This window comes from Mustela nivalis (genome assembly GCF_964662115.1).
Source record: "Mustela nivalis genome assembly, chromosome: 2".
NCBI lineage: Eukaryota > Metazoa > Chordata > Mammalia > Carnivora > Mustelidae > Mustela > Mustela nivalis.
This window is the reverse complement of record NC_139021.1, coordinates 980,449-1,002,055: the sequence shown is the minus strand read 5'-3', so window position 1 is coordinate 1,002,055 and position 21,607 is coordinate 980,449. Positions and strand designations below refer to the sequence as shown.

General features: G+C 51.8%; 1 protein-coding gene and 2 long non-coding RNA genes across 4 annotated transcripts; all 3 read left to right on the top strand.

The window, feature by feature from the left end:
• Positions 1 to 299: 299 nt before the first annotated feature.
• LOC309859650 lies at positions 300 to 1,915 on the top strand. Its single transcript, XR_014308776.1, has 3 exons — positions 300 to 737; positions 824 to 967; positions 1,190 to 1,915. It is a non-coding gene; the product is annotated as an uncharacterized lncRNA (long non-coding RNA).
• Positions 1,916 to 1,971: 56 nt separating this feature from the next.
• LOC309859655 lies at positions 1,972 to 2,799 on the top strand. The gene is made up of 2 exons (XR_014308781.1): positions 1,972 to 2,315; positions 2,504 to 2,799. It is a non-coding gene; the product is annotated as an uncharacterized lncRNA (long non-coding RNA).
• Positions 2,800 to 5,413: 2,614 nt separating this feature from the next.
• ZNF623 (zinc finger protein 623) lies at positions 5,414 to 17,166 on the top strand. 2 transcript variants are annotated; one of them, XM_082719815.1, is made up of 2 exons: positions 5,414 to 5,666; positions 13,358 to 17,166. In XM_082719815.1, exon 2 carries the CDS (start codon positions 13,435 to 13,437, stop codon positions 14,932 to 14,934), a length of 1,500 nt encoding a protein of 499 aa, XP_082575941.1. In that variant the 5' UTR covers positions 5,414 to 5,666; positions 13,358 to 13,434; the 3' UTR covers positions 14,935 to 17,166. The 2 variants fall into 2 exon arrangements, with proteins under 2 accessions (XP_082575941.1, XP_082575940.1); XM_082719814.1 differs by lacking the exon at positions 5,414 to 5,666 and adding an exon at positions 5,927 to 6,223.
• The last annotated feature ends 4,441 nt before the right edge of the window (positions 17,167 to 21,607 follow it).

The window sequence follows — 21,607 nt, the reverse complement described above, 5'->3', positions numbered from 1 at the left end:
CCGCCACCGTGATGGGTCTGCCGGGTCCGTAGGGTCCCCCGGTGACTTGTCGCCCTGGACCCGCGGGCCTTCGCTGTAAATGCAAGCAGTTCCCGGCAACCGGCCTTGCTCAGGCGGGCGAGCCGTGCGCTGCGCTCCGGTGTGGACACCGCCCCGCGGGAGGGCACACCCCGACGAGGGCACACCCCGACGAGGACACACCCCTTTGAGCTCGCCGCGCAGCTGGGCGTTGGCACCACTGGAGCCCCGCGTCTGGGCGCTCGGGGGTGGGGGACGGGTGACCCCGAGGCCGCCTCCCCGGGCTGCCGGCGCTCCCCGCACGACCTCCTTCTCTGGCGAGGGTTTCCCCAGTTACTGATCGCGTTGTTAGAATCGGACTGTGCCAGTGACTTGCATTCGAGTGACCTGAACGCCAAAGGAGACACTTTCCTAAATCATTACCGTTTTGGGGTTTGCTTCGATTTGGAGAAAGCGCGTTGCTGAGGCAGGAGCGCGGGGAATCGCCCGTAAACCCCAAAGCGGTGCGGGGCCCGGAGACGCGCCGCGCGTCGCACCCGCCGCCCGGACCCGCCGGCCGCGGCGAAGGTTGGTGCTGGGACGCGAACTCCTCGCCCCGCGCAGCGCCCTGCCCGTCTGCAGGGTCTCCTCCGTCCCGCGTCAGAAGGCGGCGGTCGTGGAGAGAAAGCCTCGGTTTCTGTGCTGCTTGCGTAACTGCCATGATGCTCCCATCGGGAACGGTCAGAAAATTGCTTCTGGGCTTTATAAAAATTTCTATTTTTTAATTCGAATTCAATGAATTAACACGGTGTATCATTCATTTCAGGCGCAGAGTTCAGATGCATGAGCTGCAGCCCCAGTGCTCGCTCGTCACGGGCCCTCCGCACTGCCCACCACCCAGTCACCCCGTCTCCAGTCCCTCCGCTCCCGCAACCCTCAGTTTGCTTCCTAGAGTTCAGTTCCTCTCACGGTTTGTCTCCCTCTCTGATTTCATCTTATTCCACTTTGCTCCCTTCCCCTGTGATCTTCTGTTTTCTTTCTTAAATTCTGCATATGAGTGAAATTGTAGGACAGTTGTCTTTCTCTGATTGACTTATTTCGCTTAACATCATATCCTCTAGTTCCATCCATGTATTGCAAATGGTAAGATTTCATTCTTTTAAAAAATATTTAATTAATTTATTTGACAGAGAGAGAGACCACAAGCAGAGGGAACAGGAGAGGGAGAGTCTGTCTCCCCGCTGAGCAGAGAGCGCGATGTGGGACTCCACACCAGGACCCTGGGATCATGACCTGAGCAGAAGGCAGAGGCTTAACCCACTGAGCCACCCTGGTCCCCTGATGGCTGAGTAATACTCCACTGTCTATATGAACCACATCTTCTTATCCATTCATCTGTCAGTGCACATCTGGGCTCTTTCCACAGTTTGGCTATTGTGGACATTGATGCAGAAAGCACTGGGATGCAGGTGTACATTTGGGCTCATTTTTGTGAGAATTTTCTCCCTCATGGTCATACAAACATTTTTGTTTCTCATTTTCTCAACATCACATATTTATTGGAACATTACTCTTGCATGTTTCTATTTTATTTTATTTGTCACAGAGAGAGAGGAAGAGAGAGCATGCGCAAGCAGGGGGAACGGCAGGCAGAAGCAGGCTCCCCATGGGGCAGGGAGTCTGAAGCCGGACTCGATCCCAGGACCCTGAGATTATGACCTTAGCCGAAGGCAGAGGCCTTTCCCCACGGAGCCCCCCAGGAGCCCCTATATTTTCGATGATGTGTCTGTTCAGATCTCTTGTGTTCTAATTAAATTATTTTTCTGGGTGCCTGGGTGGCTCAGTGAGTTGAGGCCTCAGCCTTCGGCTCAGGTCATGATCCCAGGGTCCTGGGATTGAGTCCCACATCGGGCTCTCTGCTCAGTTTCCTCCTCTCTCTCTGCCTGCCCCTCTGACTACTTGTGATCTCTGAGAAGCTTGGAGAAAAGTGAACAAGCCAGAATTTTTGGCCAAAAATCCATGTTTGTTTGTTTGGTTTTTTGATGCCATGTATCATGTCTTGGGAGACCTGACTTCAGTCGTACTGATCATGATCACATCCTCTAGGACAACTAGAAGATCAAACACAGTATTTTCTGGATCGGCCCAAAGATGAAACATCTTGGAAAAACACATCACATTCAACCTTGGACCCGAGATGGGAACGCTAAGTGCTTTGAAGCAAGTAGATTTAATTTGGATGCCGGAAGGCCCTGCCGAGCTACGCATACACTGGACGATTCTCAGGGAACAAACAGCGGTCTCACGTGGAAAATAAGGTCAGTCTTGGAATGTGCAGTACCCGCAGATATTGGAGAGGGGCTGTTGCTTGTTAATAAAACTGACCAAAATTTTAACCAAAAAAATCCAAGTTTGGCTATTCCCCCCCTTTTTTAAATTGGTGAGCCAGTATTGATACACCGTTATTATCTCCAGTGCATTTCTTCTGTACATTTATCAAAATCAGCTGGACGTGGCTCGGCATCCAGCTCCACAGACCTCAGTACCCGTCCCCCCACCAGTGCCACACATGCTCGATGGCAGCAGCAACGCAGCAGGTCTTAGTAGGTCTCAGTATCCGGTAGAAGGAGCCTCTCACTTTATTCTCCTTCTTCAAGATTGATTTATTGTTTATTGATTTATTATTTTTTAGCTATTCTAGGGCCTATCCTGTGCATATTAGTTTAAGTTTATCTGTGTCTACTAAACTTCTTTGAGATTTTGATGGGAATTGCATTAAACTTTTAGATTAATTTTGGGAGATCTGACATCTTCTTCTTTTCTCAGGCTGAGCGCAGTCCTTAATTCCCATCCCCTATTTCCCGCTGAGCTGGGAGCCCGACCTGGTGCCCCACCCCAGAATCCTGGGTTCATGACTGGAGCTGAAGGCAAAGCTTCACTGACGGTGTCACCCAGGCGCCCCAGATCTTGCTCATGTTCTCAGAGAGGCCGTCCTCTCTCCCCTGAGGCATCGATAAGAGGCCTCCTCCTCCAGGAAGCTTTACCTGGTGTGCTGAGGGTGAGGGGGATCAGGAACGCCTCCTTGGGGCCCAGGGCCCTTTCACGATGCTGACTGTAATGGTTCCTTGTGAGTCCCCATGCACCGGCATCTCAGCCCTTGTGAATACTGTCCTTCCCCAACTCCAACTAGATTTCGTTCCACTTCAGAAACCTTGCTCTGACTGGTCTAGTGTAACAGTCATCACAACCCAGATGTGGGCTTGGGGTCCCGTGTGCATACTGGGGGGCGGGGGAGCAGACAGCCGCAGCTAAGCAGAGGCCACACAGCTGGTCTGCCTGGGTGGCCTGGCACCTGGCACCAAGTTCTCATGGCAACAGCTCTCTGCAGCCAGACTCAAGCAAGCACCACTGAGCTTGTCTATTCCCAGGCTGTGAGCTCCCGCAGGAGCCTGGGGCAGGTGGCCCTCCCACAGTGACAATCACCTGGGCACCACCTGCAGAGTCCTTCCTGGGAGACACCCCCGGAAGAGAAACCAGACAATCAGCAAGCATTTCTGTAGGCTGGAAATGCATGTGCATTTCCTCCAGTACCATCTCCGGAGGCCCCAGCCAGGGCAGCCCTCACGGCATCTGCAGATCCCACCCTGGGTGGGCGCTGTTCCTGCCAGCCTCCCACTGGCCGGCCGCCAGCACGGGTGCAGCCCAGGCCTGCGCTGAAGGTTGGGGGAGGCCAGCTTTGCTCTGACTCGTTGGTTTCAACTCCGTCCTATTTCTCAGACTTTTTTTTTTTACTCTCTACCTCCAACATGGAGCTAGAATTCACAATTGAGATCCAGGCACGAGCTCCACCGAGTGAGCCAGCCAGGAGCCCCTCTGAGTCTGAAGTAGGGTTGGCGGGTGCTCTTCGCAGGCCTCCCCTGTGGACCACAGGTATCAGGGCGAAGCATGTTGTAACACCCTACCTATCACCACCCATCACGTCGGAGTTTACCCACATCTGCCTCCACTCCCTAGGGCTGCACACGCGTTTCTCTTCAGTACCAGTCTTCGGGACGCTTCTCTTCGATAAGGCGGTGTGTAAGGGTGGCTTGTTTAACTCTTTATGGCGATATGGGCTCATCCTATGGGAAAGAATCAGACCCCAACACCTCATCATATTCAGAAATAAATTCCACGTGGTTGAGTGAAAACGTTAGGGCTCTCTGAGAAAAGCCAGCACCACGAGGGTCCTGGGGCAGAGGGCAGGACAGAGCACACATCACAAAGGAAAAGTCAAAGGGGCCTGAGCACGCGAGTGTTAGTGCGGGGCACGGGTCAGTCTGTGAGCAGGTAAAGGCAAGACATTTGCAACATACGTAACTGGCCAGTAATCCGTATCCAGGCTGAAAAGAAAGTCCACCAGATCACAAAGAAAAAGACCACCAGCCCAGTGGACGAATGGGGCGAGGGCATTTCAGTCGGAGTTAATCTGTTCGGGTGACTGATGAATATGGAGGTTTGGCCTCGTGGGCAACGGGATTTGCAGCAGCAGGAGGGGTCGGGAGGAGCCCAGGCACCGGCCTGGGGAGGGCCGCGGTGTTCTAGGGCTGGACTGCGGGGCTCGCCTGGGAGAATACATTTGGCAGAACTACTTGTCACATGTATTGACTGGCGGCAACCGCAGGCTGGCAAATGACCTGTCCCTGACTTGGAAACAGAAACCAGGATGCGGCTCTTCGCCCCTCGGACCGGCCGGAACCGGACACTCCGTGCTGGTGAAGATGCGGGGAAACGTCCGTCCCGCGGACGCGGCGTCACCAGCGGCCACCGAGAAGCAAACCTGGCAGCAGGCTAAGCGCCCGCGTGCGACGGCGTCTGCGGGCCCCGGCCGGGAGGAAGCCCCGCTCGGACGCGAAAGCCGCACGCGGGCCTGCGCTCCTTACCCGCCACGGACAAACGCGGGAAACCGAGGCGCGCCCCTGGAGGAGGAGGGCCGCGAGCCGTCCGCGCGGGCGCAGCCGACCCACGCGCGCCAACACGGCGAGCCGCGGGGACCGCCAGCCGCACCGCGCGGGACCGGCGCGCCCGCCCCACGAGGGCTTCTCGCGCGCCCCGAGCCGCGCCCAGCGCTGTCGCGGACGCACGGCGGGGCCTTCCCTCTCCGGCCTCCGCGCGCTGCCCCGTCGCTCGCCGCCCGCTGTCAGGCCGCGGAGCCGTCCGAGGGGTCCCGCGCCTCCCCCGCAGGTGGGGCCGGGCGCGCGGGACTTCCCGACCGAGCCGCCCCCGCCCCGCGGGGCCCAACGCGACACCCGCTCCGGCGCGCGGGGCGCGCTGCCTCCGGGGGCTTCCGCACGGCCAGCGGCAGGCCGGGGCCCCAGGGGCGGTCGGCCGGGCGCTCCCCAGGGCGGGAAGCCCGCGCCCGCGCCCCGACAGGCCCCGCCCCCGTCCCGGCCCCGAGCTCCGGCCGCGGCGCCGACACGCGCAGCTCTACGCAGGCGACACGCCGCGCGGACACCGCCGGAGCGCGGGGCCGGCCCCGGACGTCCGCACCACCGAGAGGCCGCCGGCCCCGGGGCGCCTAGAGCGACCCCGGAAGCTCTCGGGCGGGGCCTCGGCCGACTTCCGGCCGCGACGAGCGGGCGGCGGTGCGGGCTTTGTCGGCGGGCCGTCGTGTCGCCGCCGGTGTCCGGGTGAGTGGCTGGCTTCCGGCCGCGGGGCGGGGGCGGGGGCGGGGGCGGCAGAGTCGTCGGGGCGGGCCGGGGTCGTGGGCGCGGCCTGCGGCCCCGGCCCGCGCCCTCTCTCCCCAGGGAGCGCCCTGGGCGCACGCGTTCGGCGCCCGCGAACGCGGACCCTCCCCGCGGGGCGCCCGGCTCCCGCGCCCGGCGTCGCTCCGGTGCTGCTCGCAGCGCCCGAGGGCTGAGCCGCGGGGCGGGGGGCACGAGTCCGGTGCGGGCAGCGCTGCCGCTCGCCCCGGGCCTGCCGGCTGTGTCTGGCGCCCGACGGAGCGCTCCGGACGGCCCTGGCGGAGGGACGGGGTCTGGAGCCCCTGGTGCGGGAGGGGAGGCCGAGCCGCCCCCGATGCCCGCTCGGGTGGGGGCGGGGCGGAATCGGGAGGACCAGAGCGGCCTCCGGACCTCGGGCCGGAAGAGTTCCCGGGCGCGAGAGCGGTTTGCCGCGCGGGGCGGTTTTCCTAAAGGCTCGTGCTCCCCTGGAAGTCTTATCGGTCCCCGTGGCTGAGTCCGCCCAGGTCGGGGACCTGTCACCCCTTCTCGCTCGGGTTGCGTCACGGCGGGAGTCTCGGCCCGAGGTTCCCCAGGAGTGTCACCTGGAGGCAGGCGGGGACCTCGGACCGTGTAGACTCACCACCACCGTGCAGCGCGTCTCGTCCCCCGGGCCCAGTCGACGAGGGGTAGAAATGGGTGTTTTTTGCCCATCCCGGATCTGAGATGCCCGTGTGTCCCGGGCTTCAGTGTGCCTTGCCCCGATCCGCACAGATGGAGCCGTTCTCCCTACTGTGGACGCAGCATCTCACGGGATGTTAGTGACCCCAGTGACCAGCAGTGACCTCAGTGCCTCTCTTAGGGCAGATGGAGGGGGAGCTGGGGAGAGGGACTGCGCGTTTTCCCGCGAGCCCGCACACAGGGCTCCAGCCTCTGGCGGTGATGGCGATGGATTTCGGACTCCTGGAAAGGTCTGGGGGGTGATGTGGAGAGGGCAGAGCTGAGAAGGCCCAGACAACGCGCATGAGCCAGAGAGAGGGGTGGTCAGGGAAGCCTCCCGCCCGGAACCTGGCGGTGGCATTGAAGGGCTCAAGGAGCTGTCGGGCATGGCCGTGGAGCTGACTGGTGAGAGGACACTGGACCTGTCAGGAGAGGAGAAGGCTGCCAGTGTCCTTGGGAGCAGTAACCAAAGCGCCCTAGGGTGGGATCGGGGGAGGAGGAGACCGCATCTAGCAGATGGTTTGGCCTTAACAAATCATGGATAGTTGTGAGAACACGAGAAACGAGACACTTTGCGTCGTGACTGGTGCACACCAGGTTCTCAGTGCCCTTCACCCTGCGGGAGCGGGGGCCGGGGTGGGAGCAGGGGCAAATCTTCCTGCAGCTCCGGGCTGTGTCTCCCTCAGGTGCCGCATGCTCTGGGTATTCCCAAGACTGAAGCTCGGAAACCTTTCTGCTTCTTTGAGGCTGTAAGGCACAGACAGGGGCTCGGGCCAGCCTGTGAGTCCTTTACCAGCACTCGGGACAAAAGCTCCTGTTGCCTGTGTAGGGCATGCCCCCTGCTTGTCATCCTACAGCTCACAGGGTCCCCTCTAGGTTAGCGTCCCACTTCCGTTTCCAACTCTGAGGATCACCCCATCTCTCTCAACCTCACCTGTTTATTTAGTTTCACCTTACAGTTTATCCAGCAGAGTCTTTGTGTTGCGACAGAAAGGTGGGCCATGGTAGCTCAGGACGTTGCAGAGTCACAGGCGTGTTGTATTTTTACCTCCTTTTGTTGTTCCATTCAGGTTTTTTCTTTTTCTTTTTTTTTTTTTTAATTAAAGTATGCTCATTGATTTTTTTCTCTCCTTTTAAAAGTTTTTACTTATTTATTTGACAGACAGAGATCACAAGTCGGCAGAGAGGCAGGCAGGGGAGGGGGAGAGGGGAGGAAGCAGGCTCCCTGCTGAGCAGAGAGCCCAATGCAGGGCTCGATCCCAGGACCCTGAGATCATGACCTAAGCTGAAGGTAGAGGTTTTAACCCACAGAGCCACCCAGGCGCCCCCAAACTTTTTTGGTTAAGAAAAATAAGGCTTAAACTATCAGCTTACTTTTCTAATACCCCATATGGTCTTGTAAAAGTGACAGGTGACACTTGGGAAGGGGAAGAACCTTCCACACTGAGGAGCTGGGCACTGGAGGAAAGAAGACCTGGATTGAACCTTACTACTGCCTCTTACTAGTTTAGTGATCTTGGACAATTGCTTGTCTCTCTTAGTCTCCGTTTTCTCATCTGTGCAGTAAATAACGGAGGGAACAGCTGCCTTGGAAGCTTTGGAGGAGTGTGTGAGACGGTGTGAGTCCGTTGTTCATCACTGTGCCTGCTGGGGCTCGAGGGGCCCTAGTAAGTAGTGCCCTGTCTCTCCTGAGTTCGGAACTGATGAGGCACATGGCCAACTGCCACCTCACTTCCGGGCAAGGCTGGGTCAGAGCATTGGACAGACCCTGGTGTCTGCTCGCAGGAAGTGCCAGCTGCTGGGGCCCCTCAGGGGCCACTCCGCCAACCCTGTGGCTTAGAGGGGCAGAGCGTGTGCTGCCTGCCTGTTACTCTCCCAGACTTTTCATCCTGCAGCTCCTTCCATCTCTGGGGAGGAGAAAGGGTCAGGCAAGTGGGCAGAGTACCTCGTGACAGCAGAGGCACCGGGACAAACGTTCCTTCCAGTGTCTGATGCGAGTAGGGATTCTGAGACCTCCTGTGCCGTGACCGGGTGCAGGGGACCAGGTCAGCATCTGTGTGGATGGACTGGAGGAATGCCGGGACATATATCAAACGGGGGAAAGGTTGCAGATGGGTGAGTGTAGTGTGATCCCATTCCTACTTTTGAAAATCGAATTTCTGTTACTAGATTATAATTGTATTGTTCAAGCTGGTGTCAGGGGACGCTTATTGAAGCAGCTAACAGTGGTGACCTGTTGAATTGGCGGAGGTTCTCGTTGTGTAAGTTTTGTCTGTGTCGTCTACACTTGGTTACTTGAGGTGTGTGTACAGTGCGTATCTGACGTTTGCAATGGCTAAGGGTTGAAAAGATACAAAAGTAAAACGGGATGTAAAACTGAGTGATTGTCCTGATTTCCTAAAAATTCTAGCGCAGGAAAAAGACCAGAGGAGAATGTTCACTGGTCATCTTAGCGGTGGGGTTAAAGTTCCTTTTATTTTTCTTTTTTCAGGTTTTCTGTTGTTTCATTTGGCATAATTTACTTATAGCTTGAAAAAATAAAGTAATTTTTATAAGCAGCAGAAATAGATTTTTTTTAAACCAAGTTGTTGAGCCTTTAACTCTGAAGACCGTCCTCAGTGGATGCCAGGAGCAGGCCTGGTCTGGGACGCGTCCCAGCTCCGCTGAGCCCTGCTGAGCCGCTCCAGGGGGCTGTGCTGGGGGGTGAGTTAGCAGGCGGGTCTGCCGCTGCAGAAACGCCTGCCGCGGGCTTGTGCGCAGCTCCTCGTCCTTGCTGCCGGTCACTGCTGTGTGGTTCGGTTTCTTTTTTATCACTGGAGCCTCGGTCGGAGTAATCAGCCCGTTTCTTAGCATCACCTAAGCATTATTCAAGTCGCTATAGCGGATTCAAAATAGTGTTTCTAACAAAAAAGTTAACTTCTGGTTCCACTTTGCCTACCTGGGTGGCTCAGGCTGTCAAGGCCTCCGGGCCCCCTGGCTGCTTTGCCTCATCAGGGTGTCGACGTGGGGGTGTGCGGAGGTGGGGGCCTTGCGCACGCGCATTCCGTTCCCGGCCATTGCTGGGGCTGTCACGGGGTCACAGCTCTCTTCAGGGGCCTCCAGGAAGGGTCGTCATTGGCCGGGGGGCCACTTGCCTTCCCATTTCCGGTCGTGTTCCTGTCCCTCGGAGCACAGTCTTGAGCCGGCCACCGTGTACCCCACTGGCCTCTCTTTGTCGCACACCAAGTACTTGCTCTGGCCCAGGCGGTGGGGCGTGGCTCTTCCATCCGGGGCCGGTGCGGGTGCGCTCGTACCCGCCGGCCGCCCGCGGTGCTGTCTCCAGCGCCCACCGAAAGCAGCCTGACCATATGAGCTCGCCCGCAGGGAGGGGAAGAGTCGCCGCCCACAGCTGTGCTGCTTCCCAAAGGAAGAAGTGTCCTGACCAAGTGACCACGCAAGGGAAGCAGTGCCAGGACCTGGGACCCAGCAGAAACGAGGACTCATCTGCCATGAGACGAGTACAGCAGTGTGTGCAGCCGCGCTGACCGTCACCCCAGGCCACGGACAGCTCAGGTGTTCGTGGGAAGTAAGATGGTGACCTGTGCACGCAGTGGTGTGCCGTGGTCAGTGGGAAGAGTGCGCCGCCTGCGGTGTGACTTCCGCCGCCTGCGGTGTGACTTCCGCCGCCTGCGGTGTTGGCTTCCGCCGCCTGCGGTGTGACTTCCGCCGCCTGCGGTGTTGACTTCCGCCGCCTGCGGCGTTGGCTTCCGCCGCCTGCAGGGTTGACTTCCGCCGGCGGAGTGCTGACAGGTGCATATTTGCGGGGGATGAGCGTGTTCTGGCAGTGGGTAGTCGTGATGGATGCGCAGTGTCAGGAGTACTTGAAAACACACCGAGCTGTGCGCTTACAGATGGTGAGTTTATGGTGTGTGTTCTCATTCAGCAAAAAATGGGTACATGTTGGGGCTCCTGGGTGGCTCAGTTGCTCAAGAGTTTGGCTCTTGATTTAGGCTCAGGTCATGATCTCAGGGTCGTGAGATCGGGCCCCCGAGTTGGACTCCGCACTCAGCACAGGGTCTGCTTGGGAGTCTCCCTTCCCCTCCCTCCCCCCCGTGTTTGTGCCTGCGTGTACTCTTTCGCTCAAATAAATAAATAAAAACTTTTTGTTTAAATGACCTTCTCCCTAAAGGTCATTCATCATACCTGATGAATAAAATGCAGGCACAGAAACATGTTGTATAATTCCATTTAAATGAAAATTTTATTATTTTTTTTTAAAGTAAGCTCTGGGGAGGTGGTCCTAACTGAAATATCCTAAACGGGCAGAATTCATCTGTACTAAGAGGGGTCGCCCTTGGAGGGGGGCCTTTTGGGTGGCAAAAATGTTCTGTGTTGGCCTGGAGTGGTTAAACCGGTGTCACAGGAGTTCAAGATGTGTGTGCTTTATGCAAGTTATAGCTCACGTAAAAGAGAAAACCATTTTGAAACGGAGTTCTCTTGGGGCCACAGAGCACGTGTTACCTGGTCACTCCCTGAGCTTCTCCTCCCAGTGCTGCCGTACCCCCCACCCCCAGCTTTGCCCTCACAGGCAGGTTCTTGTCCTTGATGGCCACACTGGAAATGTGTCTGGAAGCCGTCCCTTCATGGGGTGCACAGCAGGGTGTGCTTCCCACTGGTGCAAGTTTGAGGCAAGAAGTAATTGTTTAGGATCATCTTTTTATCTTTTTTTGAAGATTTTATTTATTTATTTGACAGAGGAGGGGGAAGAGTACAAGCAGGGGGAGGAGCAGAGGGAGAAGCAGGCTCCCCACTGAGCAGGGATCCTGACGTGGGGCTTGATCCCAGGACCTTGGGATCACGACCTGAGCCGAAGGCAGACACTTAATCGACTGAGCCCCCAGGCGCCCCTGTGTTGCCTCGTCTTGGATGGAACTCTGGAAGTGCAGTCAGCTGTGTAGAGGTCTCAGTGATGCATCTGTAAGGAAAGCCGTATTGGACAGTGGAGTCAGAACTGAGGCTGTGGCCAGTCCCAGTGGAGCTCTTGGGTTGGGATCATACTTGAGTTGCTGCCAGGGCATTCTCGGTTCCTGCGATGGACCAGACATTGGCTGTGGCGTGGTAGGCATCTGAGATGGCTCTCCAAAATTCCTGGACCCTAAGGTACACACACCTCCCAGCTGCCGTGGAGGGGTTTTGCAGATGTAAGTCAGTTAGGGGACATAAGGTGGCAAGGTTCTCCAGGTGGGCTGACCTAATCATACATCCCCATGGAAAGCAGTTTTCTGCAGCTGGTGGCAGAAGAGAAGTCAGGCGTTCTGTGCACTGTTCCTGGTGATACAGGTGTTTCTAGGAGCCGAGAGCAGCAGACAGCTGGCAAGGACTCAGGGATAGTCCTGTAGTTGTAGGGAACTGATTTCCAGTGGCATCTGAATGAGTTTGGGAACAGGTTTCCCAACACTTCCACATGTGACCTTAGCCTGGCCGACACCTTGTGTAAACAGGGATCCCAGTCACACTGGGCTGGACATCAGACCTTAAGAGGTGTGAGGTGACAGATGTGCTGTTTTCTGCTGCTGTGTTTGTGGTGTATTGTCCTACAGTGATGGACAGCCAAGAGGGGGCCTTCATGGAGGGACAAGACCTAGGGGGAAAGACAGAGTCCTCCCTATAAGTGGTTCCCAGCAGGGTGGGGATTTTGGGGTATAGCTCTGAGCAGGGGAGCTGGGCACAACACCCCAGCAACTGTAAGGTTAAATAACTCCTGACTGCACAAGCTTTTCCACAGTGACACGCCAGTGGGATTCAGAGTGCCATATAGATCACCAGCACTCCAATGCCCCTGTACTCCCTGCCAGTCTTTATCTTCTCCCTGAAGGTCAGCAGTGTCTCAGTTCTCCACTGTGGATTTTGTCTGTTTTTTAACTTGATGTGAACAGAAACATGCAACATGAACTCTTTGGTGCCTACCTTCTTCAGCTCACCTTTGCTTTTGTATAGCAGTTTTGCATTGCTCTGTATTATTCCCTGGTAGGAGTACTCCTCAATCTGCCCATCCCCTTATTGGTTATTTTGGTGGATGTGAATGCTGTGAACATTCCAGCTCTAGACTTGTGCAGGTGAGCCTTGGTACCGTTGAGTGGATGAGGAGGTGTGGGTCTCAGTGCCCAGATGGAGGTGTTCACTCTAACTTGGATCAAGGACAGCATAACACATGTAAGGAGGGAGGCCATGGCTTGGGTATAGACAGGCAGATTGGTAGACTGGGTAGGAGAATATTGGCGCTCCCACCCTCTCTTCTGTCCTCTCATTGAGATAGACAAGGGCATCAGCTGAGAGGAGGAGGGAATATTAGGTGGGAAGAGAGGACAGAGGAGGGTGATCTCTTAGGAGAATGAGGGAAGTATAGAGATTGCTGGTGGCTCTCAGGGCCCCATTAACCAAGGGATTGTAAGTGTAGAGAGAGCTCAGTTGGCATAGATGCAGACACAGAATGGGAAGCAAATGGAATTTAACCCAACTTGGGGTTTTCCCGTGCAGGGATGACAGAGGAAGGGCAGGGGGAGTTAGGATGATTAGAGTATGTAACCCAAAATAAACAACACTATAGAACTTGGGATCTAAGCTGGGCACAGAGGGAAAGGAGGACAATGAAGAGGTGGCAAGATCAGAACATCTGTGTTTCTTGGGAAATATGTCTTAATTTTTTAAGAGTCCAAGCCACATCCCTCCCCATCTATTACCCAGCCACTCTGTCCCTGTAGTTCGGTGTTGGAGGTGGAGCCCCAGAGAAGGCTTCTCAAGTGGGTGAAGTAGGTAGCTAAGATGCACAGTGGGGTAAAGAGTGTGGGTAGAGGAAATAGTCCTCTTTCCCACTCTTTGAATGTGTTTTACCCCCCACGTGCTCCACTAGGTTCCTGTCTCTTGACAAAGGGAAAAGATGATCTTATTTTCCTTTATTTCAGATTCTGACCTAGGAAACTTGTGACAAGAAGGTGACTCTGGAGCCTGAATTTCTGAGGATGGAAATCTGCCCAAGACCATGTCAGAAACACTCACAGTGATGGAGCCCCCTGCCTCTGAGTCTGGGGCATTCCCTGCACCCAGATTAGAGGGACTTTTGGGAAACCCAGAGGGGAGCTGTCCCCCCCAGGAGGGTGGTTTCAGGGGGGTGACGATTACCCATTGGAAGATCCAAGCAGGAGAGGCAGCTCGGGTGGGCAGTAAATCAGGAGAAAGCCCAGTTCTAAGCTCAAACCTCCTCCTTCTCCAGAGAGAGCTTGTGGAAGGGGAAGCCCATCAGTGTGAGATTTGTGGCAAAAGCTTCACATTTAACTCGGACCTAGTTAGACATCAGATTTCTCATGCTGGGGAGAAACCTTACAGATGTGAGCAGTGTGGGAAAAGCTTCAGCCAGAGCTCTCACCTTGTTGAGCATCAGCGAGTGCACACTGGAGAAAGACTCTATGTGTGCAACATGTGTGGAAAGGACTTCATTCACTATGCAGACCTCGCTGAGCACCAGAGAGCACATACAGGAGGAAAACCATACCGATGCATGCAGTGTGGGAGAGCCTTCCATCACAGCTCAGACCTGGTTCGGCACCAGCGAGTTCACACCCGGGAGAGGCCTTTTGAATGCAAGGAGTGTGGGAAAGGCTTCAGCCAGAGCTCGTTGCTCATTCGCCATCAGAGAATCCACACGGGAGAAAGGCCTTATGAGTGTAACGAGTGCGGAAAGTCCTTCATCAGGAGCTCGAGCCTCGTTCGACATTACCAGACCCACACAGAGGTGAAGCAGTACGAGTGTAAGGAGTGCGGGAAGGCCTTCCGTCACCGCTCCGACCTCATCGAACATCAGAGGATCCACACCGGAGAGAGGCCCTTTGAATGCAACCAATGTGGGAAAGCCTTTATTCGGAGTTCGAAGCTCATTCAACATCAAAGGATCCACACCGGGGAAAGACCTTACGTGTGCAACGAGTGTGGGAAGCGCTTCAGCCAGACATCCAACTTTACCCAGCACCAGAGGATCCACACCGGAGAGAGACTCTACGAATGTAACGAGTGCGGGAAAGCCTTCTTTCTGAGCTCGTACCTTATTCGACACCAGAAAATCCACACCGGGGAGAGAGTGTACGAGTGCAAGGACTGTGGGAAAGCTTTTCTCCAGAAAGCCCACCTCACTGAACACCGGAAAATCCACACTGGGGATAGGCCCTTTGAATGTAAGGACTGTGGGAAAGCTTTCATTCAGAGCTCCAAGCTGCTTCTGCATCAGATCATTCATACCGGCGAAAAGCCCTACGTGTGTAGTTACTGTGGGAAAGGCTTTATTCAAAGGTCAAACTTCCTTCAACACCAGAAAGTTCATACTGAAGAGAAACTCTATGACTGTAGTCAGTATGGGAAAGACTTCAGCTCAGCCCCAAACTTTAAAAATAATCAAGGTGTTCACCAAGAGGGACTTCTCTTGAGTAAGACTGCCACGCATGTGGGTGAGAAGTCTGCAGGTCAGGGGGAACACACAGATAACTTATAAAGTATTTACTCTCCTACTCAGTGATGTTTAGAAGGAGTACCATGACTCCTAACTGCTGCGACTTTGGATGTGTCGGCGTTTTCCAAAGTCCTCAGTAGGGCCGCTTTCAGATTGGGCTGTCACCTACCACTGCGCAGCAGCACTGGGCTGCTGTCCTCCCCACTACGAACGTGTGACATCAGGAGAGCCACGTGACTGGACAGCTGACGGAGCCGGAATAATGCTGGGGGAGGGGCTAGGTCTAAAGAAGCTTTCTGCATGTTACCACACAGTTATAGTCCATCCGAGTTAAAAATACTTTTTAAAGCAGAACTATGTATCTAATCTTAATACTTAAAAGAATATCACATGGTTAATTTCGGTCTATCAAAAAGGCAAGTTGGAGAAAGACCTTCATTATTTCAAACGACAGGTTGGTTCCCTGTTGTCCTTAGGATAATTTCTAAGCTCCCAGAACTGCTTTCTAAGGCCTTTTGCTTCTGGAGTTTCATCTCCCACTGCTTAGCCTCCCGCCGCAGCAGATCTAACTGCTTGACATTCCCACTTAACCCACGTTGTACTTGCCTCCTATTTGTCCTGTCTGAACGCTTTCCACCGCACACCTGGTTCGCTCCTTATCAGGAGTCAAGACCTGTGTCAGGCTCAGCCAGCTACTCCTCTGTGCTTGTGGGCTGGCGTGCACTTCTGTCACGGCACTTGCTTTGGGGTATCAAAATGATGTTCTTATCTACCATCTCTCATTAGTATACTACTAATCCCTTAAGGACTTGGTCATAGTCGATGGGTTCATGTGTCCGTGGCACCTGGTGCAGGAAGAAGCACAGCTGGATCTGTGTATCACTGGCTCTTCTCACTTGTGCTGCTGTAGTTTACGTTTTGGGGTTTTGTTGTTCTGTAACAGTATAATTTGCTGGTCTACTGGAAGTATCTTCTCTCTCAGCTCTGTTGATGTCTTTTGCTTCTCCATAACTCGGAAGTTGTAAGCAGTAGCTAGTGGAAGACCAGCACACCTCATGTTTGTGCCTTCAGAGCTCACCCATGATCGTCTCCTTGCTTTCAGGGAGTGTTGTCTTCACCTGGCTGCCCATGTATCTTTCTAATCCACTCAAAGGGCACACAATCCCAGTGCACTGCTCAAGGTTTCCTGTCTCAGCAGTTCCACAATTGATCTCATCTCTTATGGTCACTTTCTCTGCTTTCTGGCTCATTTTGTCATTTATCTGAAAATGTATTGATCTAAAAGGACCGGGGCTGAACACTTGGGAAACAGATGAAATTGTTGATTCTGATTTGGAAGACAAAGATCATTGCACAGAGTTAAGTGTTGAAGTAGAAGTTCCACATTGTGTAGGAGCATAGGTAAGGAGGGGACTGATCTGGTGTGGAGGATCTGGGCCAGCTTCACAGAAGAGGTGACCCCAGAACTGAGAGAGCGAGCGCCATGGCAGCTAGAGAAGAGGATGACCTGGGAGAGGAATCTGTAGATACGGAGAGGGGCAGTAGATATCTCTTTGGGGAGCTGTAGTACGCGGTTGATAACGGTCTACCCGACTTTCAGTTGCTGCCTCTGATTTTCTTTTCTCTGAACATTAACAAAAACAGCCAGTTTTGAAATTACATGACCCCCCCCCCCACACACACACACACTATGGGGATATTCTGAGTTTTTAAATTCCAGCAACACTAGAAGCCTTCAGGGGTAAGTGATAAAGAGGGGCATACAGTACATCTTCTGGAAAACTCATTACTAGAGATGTTACAAATGGTACAGAAGAGAGATTATCAAGACCATTTCAATCAACTTTGTTGACGTCTAGTTTCCATACAGTAAAACACATATTTAAAGTGTACAGAGTTTTGAGAAACCATATACCTGTGTAACGACCATTAGAATAAAGAAAAGTAATGTTCTTATCATTCAAACAGGTTCCCTTTTGCTCTTTCCCAGTTAGTCATGCCCTAGTCCCAAATACCTGCTTTGGGTCAGTGTAGATTAGTTTCGCTTGTAAGGCTTCACATAAATAGACCCATGCAGTATATAATTCTATGTGTCTTGACTTATTTTGCTTTGGCATGTTGTAAAGACTCAACCAAGTAGTTATGTGTTTGGGTATCTCTCTGCTGAGTAGTGTTCTATTGTACGGACAAACCTTTGTTCATCGCCTGTTGATAAAAATTTGGGTTTCCAGATTTGGCTTTTATTAATAAAACTGCTATGAGCATTTGTGTAAAAGTATTTATTTGGACATGCCTCTTTATTTTTCTTGGGCTAATGCATAGGAACTTAATTTCTGAGTTATAAGTGTGTTTTCATAAGAAATGGCCAAAAATTCTCGATAGTGGTTGCACCATTTCACACTCTTCCCACAGTACGTTTGTTCCTGTTGCTTCACATCCCTTGCCAAGCCTTGATAGTGTAACTCGGCTGAAACGTGATCCGTGCCAAGTAGGTGTGATGTGTCTCTGTGTTTCTGATTTGTATTTGTCTGCTCGGTGGTGCTGTTGAGCACCTTTCCATGTGCATGTTGCCATTTTGCCTTACTTTTTTTTTTTTTAATTTTTTAAAAAAGATTTTATTTATTTATTCGACAGACAGAGATCACAAGTAGGCAGAGCAGCAGGCAGAGAGAGAGGGGGAAGCAGGCTCCCCACTGAGCAGAGAGCCTGACGCGGGGCTCAATCCCAGGACCCCGGGACCACGACCCGAGCTGAAGGCAGAGGCCTAACCAGCTGAGCCACCCAGGCGCCCTTTTTTTTTTTGTTTTTTAAATTTTTAAAGATTTTATTTATTTATTTGACAGAGATCACAAGTAGGCAGAGCAGGAGGCAGAGAGAGAGGGGGAAGCAGGCCTCCTTCTGAGCAGAGAGCCCAATGCGGGACTCAATCCCAGGACCCTGGAATCATGACCTGAACCGAAGGCCAAAGCTTAACCCATTGAGCCACCCAGGTGCCCCTTTGCCCACCTTTTGTGATGTGTTTTTACATCTTTTGCCCTTTATTAAATTGGGTGGTCTTTTTTTTTTCTTTTAAGATTTTATTTATTTGATGGAGAGCTCACGCAGTGGGAGCAGCAGGCAGAGGAAAAGTCAGAAGTAGGCTTCCCACTGAGCAGGGAGGCTGATGCGGGCCTGGATCCTAGGACCCTGGGACCATGACCTGAGCCACCCAGGAGCCCCATGTGGTGGTTTGTCGTCTTATTACTGACTTACAAGAGCCTTTCCTATTTGGTAGGTGAAAGTCACTTTCCAAATATGTATTCATTATGCATACTTTTAGCCTGTGGCTTACCTGTTCATTTTCTTTGCAGGGGGAGGGATAGTGGGAGAGGGAGAGAATCTCTTCATTTTCTTAATGGTATCTTTTGAAGATCACATTTTAAGAGATTTTCCACTAGTACACAAAAATTTGTATAGTTTATGCTTCTCGAGTTCTGTCTAGGTTTTTAAACAGCTATTTTCCAGTTGTTATTGCTAGTTTGTAGAAACACATTTGATTCTGGCTTGTTGATCCTTGTATCCTGCAACTGGATTCATTTACTAGTTCCACTAATATTTAGAATTTTAGATTCTTTTTGTTGTTGTTGTTCCTTTAAGATTTATTTAGAGAATGTAAGTGGTGGGGAGAGGCAGAGTGCGAGAGACAATTTGTTTTTAAACATTTTATTTGTGAGAGAGAGCTCAAGCAGGGCAAGGAACAGGGATAGGGAGAAGCAGATTCCCTATTGAGCAGGGAGCTATATGCAGGGCTTGATCCCAGGATCCTGGGACCATATTCTGAGCCACGGACAGACGCTTAACCAACTGAGCCCTCCAGGGGCCCCTGGAGAGAGAGAATCTTTAGCAGACTCCTTGCTGAGTGCAGAGCCTGAGCTCAAGACCTCAAGACCCTGAAGCCATGACCTGAGCTGAAATTAAGAGTCAGATGCTTAACAGGCTGAGCCATCCAGGTGTCCCTGTATTTCTAGATTCTTAAGCATTTCCTAGGCAGATAAAGAATTTTACTTCTAATTTCTGATTTATATGGAATTGGTCTACCATGGGATGCTTGGGGGCCTCAGTGGGTTGAGCCTCTGCCTTCGGCTCAGGTCATGGTCTCAAGGTCCTGGGATCGAGCCCCAAATCAGGCTCCTTGCTCAGTGGGGAGCCTGCTTCTCCTTCTCTCTCTGCCTGCCTCTCTGCCTGCTTGTGATCTCTTTCTCTTCAAATAAATAAAATCTTTAAAAAAAAATAAAAAGAATTGGTCTATCCATATCATTTTCTGAAGTTGTTTGTGTAATAGTTCTTTTTATTTCTAAATTATTTTTATTACCATATGATGTGTTATTTGCCTCAGGGGTACAGGTCTGTGAATTGTCAGGCTTACACATTTCACAGCACTCCATAGCACATACGCTCCCCAATGTCCACCACCCAGCCACCCCATCCCTCCCCCACACCCCCCAGAGAACCTCAGTTTGTTTCGTGAGATTAAGAGTTTCTTACGGTTTGTCTTCCTCCTGATCCCGTCTTGTTTCATTTTTTCTTTCCCTGCCCCCCAATGACCCCCAACCCTGGCTCTCAAATTCCTCATACCAGGGAGATCATATGATAATTGTGTTTCTCTGTTTGACTTATTTCACTCAGCATAATACCCTCTAGTTCCATCCTTGTCATCACAAATGGCAAGATTTCATTCCTTTTAATGGCTGCATAGTATTTTATCGCGCGCCCGCGCATGTGTGTACACACACACATACACACCCCACATCTTTATCCATACATCTGTTGATGGACATCTAGGTTCTTTCCATAGTTTGGCTATTCTGGACGTTGCTGCTATAAACATTGGGGTGCACATGCCCCTTTGGATCACTACGTTTGTATCTTTAGGGTAAATACCCAGTAGTGCAATTGCTGGGTCACAAGATAACTCTATTTTCAACTTTTGGGGGAATCTCCATGTTGTTTTCCAGAGTGGCTACACCAGCTTGCAATTAGTATTTCTTTATTTTTTTAAAAAGATTTTATGTATTTATTTGACAGAGATCACAAGTAGACAGAGAGAAGAGGGGAAAGCAGGCTCCCTGCTGAGCAGAGAGCCCGATGTGGGGCTCGGTCCCAGGACCCTGGGATCATGATCTGAGCTAAAGACAGAGGCTTTAACCCACTGAGCCACCCAGGTGCCCCTTACATTATGTTTTAATTACATATATATATATATATATATATATATATATATATATATATATATATATTTATATATATATATAAATTTTTTTTTGCTGCCTTTTAAAAAAAGATTTTATTTAATTGACAGAGATCACAAGTAGGCAGAGAGGCAGGCAGAGAGAAGTGGGGAAGCAGGCTCCCCACTGAGCAGAGAGCCTGATGTCGGGCTTGATCCCAGGACCCCGAGATCATCACCTGAGCCGAAGGCAGAGGTTTTAACCCACTGAGCCACCCAGGTGCCCTAATTAGTTATATTTTAAATGAATTTCCTTCTTCCTGGTGTTGGTGATCTGTGTCTTCCTTCTCTCTTGGTCAGTCTAGCCAAAGATTTACCAATGTTATTGCTGCTTATAAAGAAGTAGCTTTCATTTTCCTTGATTTTGCTCTATTTGTCTATTTTCTGTTTCACTGAAGCAGAATCATTTTATTTCTTTCCTTCCACTTTGAATAACTTCCCCTTTCCTTTAACAGCTTATTCAAGTGGAAGCTTATATCACTAGTTTTAGGCCGCTTTTCTTTACTCATATAAATACTTAAACGCTAACATTTTTCCTTGTGGTACTGCATTAGCTGAATTCCACAGATTGTGATATGTTGTTTTCATAATCATTCAAGAAAAGGTATTTTCTGATTTATTTCTTCCTTTCTCTCTCTCTCTTTCTTTCCTTCCTTCCTTCCTTCCTTCCTTCCTTCCTTGTTTCTTTCTTTCAGACAGAGGGCATGCACTGGGGGTGGGCAGGGAGGGAGAGAGAATCTTAGCAGGCTCCACACCCAGCACAGAGCTCATTGGGAGGTTTGATCTTGTGACCCCGAGATCATGACCTGAGTCGAAACCAAGAGTCAGACACTTAACCTTTGAGCCACCCCAGTTACCCCTGACAGTATTTTCTGATTTCTTGTGACTTTTTTCCTTGACTGTGACTTATGTAGACGTCTACTCGATTTCCATATAGTTGGGGCATTTTTCAAATACATTTTTATTACTGATTTCTCAATTAGTTCCATTATGTAATTGGACAACATATGCTGTATATTAACACTTTCAAATTCAGGACTTGTTTTATGGGCCAAGTGATGGCTTATCTTTGTGAATGTTCCACGTGCCCTTGGAAAGTATTTGTGTTATGTTGTTATTTGGGTGTGAGCCCTCTACACGTGGCACTTAGGTCACATTAGTGATGGGCTTGTTGAAGTATCCTCTGTCTTAACTGATTTCCTTTCTACTTTTTGTCACTGAGAAATGAGTGTTGAACTCACTAATTATAACTGTGGATTTGTATTTTTTCTCCTTTAACGTTGTCAACTTTTATGTGTTCTGCAGCCCTGGTTTTGGGTACATAAACATTGAAAATTGCTGGTTTTCTTGTATCCCTGTGTTTCTCTCTGGTATTTTTTCAAGCCTGAGATCCACTGTGTCTGAGAGGTGATGCCTCTGTCTCGGGGCTTGATTAGTGCTTCCAGGGCA